Source organism: Montipora capricornis, chromosome 2 (assembly GCF_036669925.1).
Source record: "Montipora capricornis isolate CH-2021 chromosome 2, ASM3666992v2, whole genome shotgun sequence".
NCBI classification, from domain to species: domain Eukaryota; kingdom Metazoa; phylum Cnidaria; class Anthozoa; order Scleractinia; family Acroporidae; genus Montipora; species Montipora capricornis.
This window is the reverse complement of record NC_090884.1, coordinates 2,631,854-2,636,853: the sequence shown is the minus strand read 5'-3', so window position 1 is coordinate 2,636,853 and position 5,000 is coordinate 2,631,854. Positions and strand designations below refer to the sequence as shown.

General features: G+C 42.5%; 2 protein-coding genes across 2 annotated transcripts in view; one reads left to right on the top strand and one right to left on the bottom strand.

The window, feature by feature from the left end:
- Positions 1 to 1,200, top strand: part of LOC138038438 (galanin receptor type 1-like) — a 2,340-nt gene extending 1,140 nt beyond the window's left edge. Inside the window, exon 1 of the mRNA XM_068884299.1 lies at positions 1 to 1,200. This exon is cut by the window's left edge and continues 1,140 nt beyond it. Within this exon, the coding sequence (XP_068740400.1) occupies positions 1 to 400 (400 nt within the window). The 3' untranslated portion in view covers positions 401 to 1,200.
- LOC138038435 (L-gulonolactone oxidase-like) overlaps positions 876 to 5,000 on the bottom strand; it is an 8,881-nt gene continuing 4,756 nt past the window's right edge. Inside the window, exon 2 of the mRNA XM_068884296.1 lies at positions 876 to 3,251. Within this exon, the coding sequence (XP_068740397.1) occupies positions 1,663 to 3,251 (1,589 nt within the window). The 3' untranslated portion in view covers positions 876 to 1,662. The remainder of the gene's footprint in view (positions 3,252 to 5,000) is intronic.

Genomic DNA, 5,000 nt, shown 5'->3' with positions numbered 1-5,000 from the left:
TTTTGTCTATGTGTTTTGCGGTAGAAAAAAAAGCCTTCGACCGGGAGGCACTTCCCGAAATGATACAACGAAGCGAAGAAATAGGAATCAACAGGCAGCAGCCGTAATTCACGGTTCTCTAAAACAGTTTACGAGTGTCATCGAAAGAAGTACAACTACGAGCTTGGATATCCAGTCCTCACCAGAGTTAGTAACAAGTGGAAAGATTAACCACTGGAGAAGCCCATCATCAGTTTTGTCGCCTTCGGTTAGGCGGTCTTCAAGCATAGTGATGGTTATTGGACCAACCTGCGGACAACACACTATAAACACAACGACAGTAATGAATTTGTCCTTTTGCAATCAATATTTGGATGTTTCTTATGATGACGAGAAGATCGTCGAAGATACAAAACTATGAGGCCCGTAAAACATTATCATTAGGTAGTTCAGTAGTTGTCGGTAGAATCACACTTGTGCGTGCGAGGAATGCTATTTTCGGAGTAACTGACACAGCCAAGAGTTAAGTAGATTTTACATGGTTTTCTCATTTTTCTTCATCTCACCAGAAAACCCTGATCTTTCCCTCGTCATGCAGCGCTCTAACCATTCCAAAAATATTTGATTTTGGATCCATTGCCATCGTTTGATGGACTGGGAACAAGGTAACGTATTACGCGCGCATGTGCAGAAGGGAAATTAGTACATGTATGTTCATCGAATATCGGAATATTCTTTCAAGAGGCCGCATTCCTTTTGGACAGCTGAATGAAAGCAAAGCACGTATAATCTGAGGATGAGATGGGACGAGGGAGTGGTTTTTATGAGTTGTTGTATGACTTGCTAATACTGGTGGTAACCAGATATTTGAACCACCTTTACGACTGCATGCACAATGCGATCAAAAAAAGCCTTTATTAAGATACAAAGAAGGCCATTTTCTTTAGCCAGAACAGCTTTTGAAAACTGTGGTTATTTGTGTAATGATTCTCATGATAACTCATGATGTAGTGACATCTTAAGAACAAAGTTATCTTTTTTACAGCCTTTGCATCTGCTATGTTTCAAAGGGTAAATGGATGCTAGTTTAATTATGGTAACATTGTCATAAATCATGAAATAACTATTCTTAAAACCAAAGCGAATGAATTAGATTAGATTCAGATAAACAAGTTGGAATAAAGATAAGCGTTATAAGTTAACGCTGCAACGTTTTGATAACTCCAGACATCATTTTCATGTAACTTGAAATATACCAAAGCCCCGCAGAATTTCGGATAGGGTGAGATCAATGAGGTTGTAAGCTAATTAGTCTAGGAGTAGGATTAGTTCTGACCTCAGAAAAAAACGGGTACCACCAGAGGGAAACATGATGAGAGGGGTTGGGGGAATTAACCTACCCGTCCCCGGGATTCCACAGAAATGTCTGTGGCCCGCCCTTATCTTTCCGTAAAAGAACCCCCAATAAAACCGATTTGTGCAAGCCCACTTTCTTCTGTGTAATCGCCGCTCCTTAAAGCTCATTATATATCCGGCTCTAATACTCTTCGTTCTCTTTTACTGGTCAATGAAACTAAAGAGATCTAAATCTTCTTTCTATTAACAAGATGTGCCGCAGCAGCAAAGTTTCTTTATCCTGAAAAGACGCGAAATCACTTCAATCAACTAAGATCAGTCCGCTTTTTAGTATTTCGTTGGTATTTCGAGGATGTCTCGCCAATATTTTGTGACAAACATTTGATCAGGATCCATCTTCTCACGCATCGTCAGCCAATCATCCATCTTGGGGTACACGCTCTTCAAATATGCCAGGTTGAATGTTGTATCCCCACACACCTGACTAGGAAGGGGAAGGTACTTGCCCCAATGAAGACGCGTTCCAGGAATATCGAGCAGTACATTCCAGAAATAGGAGAAGAACGTCCTTTTGTCACCTTTGTTGTAAGCCCACCAGTAAGGGTCAACGCGCACCATTTTCTGGTTGTACGACATACTCAACCAAAATGGAGTCTCCTTAGCACCGTAAATCTCAGTTGCAAAGTTGTTGCAGGCTTTCTGGTTCTCGAAAAGCTTCTGAAGTTTATCAATGACGGTTTGACATTGGTCGAGGGGAATCCAGATTTCAGTGAAATCCACTTTAAGGATGGTGTCAGTGTGAACCTCGTTGTCCATGGGCAGAGTTTTATACCAGGTGTCGCGGAAACGCTTTGGCTTTTCAAGGGGCACGAACACTCTCAAAATGGCTCCGATAATGTCATAATCCACTTCTGTTGGATGTGCCTTCTCAAGCAGAAAATCACACGTTGCAAATGAGATTGCAGCCATTCCAGCAGCGAGGATATTGGAGACAACTGACTTGTAAGGAATGATGTCTCCACTGGTGGTTCTTTTCCCAACCCACTGTTGAACGCGTTTTACTTTCTTCTGTGGGAACCAGTTCACTCGCATGTACTCGTTTTTCTCAAGGCTTTCCTTCAGTTTGCTGTTTCCTTCCTTGTCCGGTCCGAGCATTGATTCGGCAAAGTTGTGATCTGACTCTGATCCCTCAACAAGCCTCATTTGAGGCAGGCGGAACGAAACGTGGGTTATGACGCCGAAGAGGCCCATGGAAACACCAACTGCAGCCCAAAGATCCGTTCCAGGTTTGGCAACCTGCAGTTGACCATTGCCATCCACGAACTCGATTTCGCGGATCACGTCGCAAAAGCTATGCTTCAAACTTCCACCTGCAGAACCAGTAGATAGGAAGCCGCCAACTGACTGTTGGATGATGCCTCCAAGCTCAGGGAAACCAAACCCATGAACAGCCACTTGATAACATGCTGAGTTTTTCAGGTTGGAATTTGGATCCATTGGATCTTTACCCAGATAACATCCTCCACCGATGCGACAGTACAGCCATTTCTTGCGCCTTTCTTTCCGGACACGCAGTATTTCCACTTTACGCAAGTCCCCCGTCAACAGTAAGGTTACGCCATCGTCAGGGAAAATGGCGTTATTTACGGAATGCTGTGCTCCAGCGACTCGTAGAATTTTCTTCTCTCTTTTTGCTTTCAAAATGGATTGAATCACGTCATCCACTGTCGCCACCGGTGTAAGGGTATGCTTCTCTGGAAAAATTGAGCCACCCCTTAATTCGATGTTTTTCATGTTGTCTTTGGCTAGATATACCATAGGAGATTCCAGAAAATCATCGTTTGTTCTGTCTATGAAAGGATATACAATATGGCGAAAGAACGTTTTTGCCTCTGTGTTGTTTGTTTCCTGGCAATCTGAAATTGATAGGAAAAAAAACAGGATCATAAGTTATATTAGGACACGTTTCAACGTATAGTTTTGTAACAATTGGCCAACTGTGCAGATAACCGGCCTATCAGTTGACATTTTCCGGAGGGAAAAAATGATGCCTATTTTCAACGTAATCAATTTGTTATGCGTTTGCCTTCCCTTCACAGGCATTCAGTTTATTAATGATTTTTTTTTCATATATCAACTTGTGTCTATATGATTGCGTTGGACGTCAGGAGAATGCATTCTATTGGAGCCGCTTCTTTCTGGGCGCTGTGATTTTAGAGTTTGGGCGCCATCTTCGATTGCCTGACCACTCGCCTCGATATCAGGGAGTGTTAAGAAACGACGACGGCTACGGCACCGACAGCGCCAAAAAGCAGTGATATTATTGATTAAAAGAACCAAAATGATCGTGCTGCCGGTGCGGCACGCATTTTTGAACAACTCTCTCCCGTACTCGTCAAAACTACTACGTGAAATGACTAAATGTAAGGTTTTGACGACAACGTGGACAAACTACGGGGAATCTTTCAGTCTCACTCTTTACTTCAAATCCGTCCGTACAAATCCAGTTTTTGGACACTTAGAATAGCTAAAACTTATATTTTGAAGTGAAGTTTTCGTCGCCGTAGCCGTTGTGGTTTCTTAAACTACCAACCATGCGAGGACCTCAAGGCCCTGCAACTGTCCAGTGTAAGAGACGTTTTTGCAGATACGGTGGCCATTTTGATTTTGACATTATGGGATGTTCAGGATGACCGCCGTATTTACAAAAAGGTCTATTGAGTGATGACGTGCAATAAGTGCATCCGCTTAAGTCAGTGAACAAAACATTGCAGGCTCAGAACAAATGGTTTAAGACCCTGCCTAAAGTCACGCCACAAGTCCACTTTCCCTGAATATTTCTGGGTAATCAGAACATTAAAAATATCTCATTTTATTATATAAACACCAATGAAATACCAAGTGAGCTTTCGCTCGAAAACATGATATCTTCACACGTGAAAAGATCACTGTTGTTATGGTTACATATAAATATCGCGCCGTAGAGAAATTTCGTATCTCCGCGCAGCCATGTAATATCCTCTATTTACTAGATATCGAACGCATTTTACTAATCCAAGAATATTGCTGGTATAGGGAATTACGAAATGTGCTATCCGAGGAGGCTCTAGGGTGGCCGGACCTTGGAAACGAGGGAAACGAGGGCTTTGAATAGTTATTGATTGGATTGTCTGAAATTTTGCATAAAGCTATATAAACTAGAGTAAACTATCCAAGTTTATGCAGTGCCTTTTATGCCCTGCCCAGGTACTTACAGTGCGAGCTGGAGCGGGTCCAGAAAAGGGCCCTGTCAATCATTTGCCCCCGTCTGTCTTATGACGAGGCACTAACGGAAGCTGGTATTCCAACCATCACTTCATATAGCGAGGATACATATGACAAGGTTTTTAACGCTGCTCTTGACAACAAAGATAACAGATGAAACAAGTTGTTAACTGAAGTCAACTGGGAGCTTAAGCAAGGACGACGACGAGGCCTACGAGAACGCCACATAACAAAACAAAAGTTCTGCACGCCCTGCACGTGCGTTTAACATTTTGATACATTTCTTTGCCGTTATTTGCGTCTTGACAACGACGTGATATGATCAAATTTCAGGTCATGTGGAGGACGAGAGCACCTGACGATGAACTTTCAATTTTCTCTCTAAATATCTCTTAAATCTG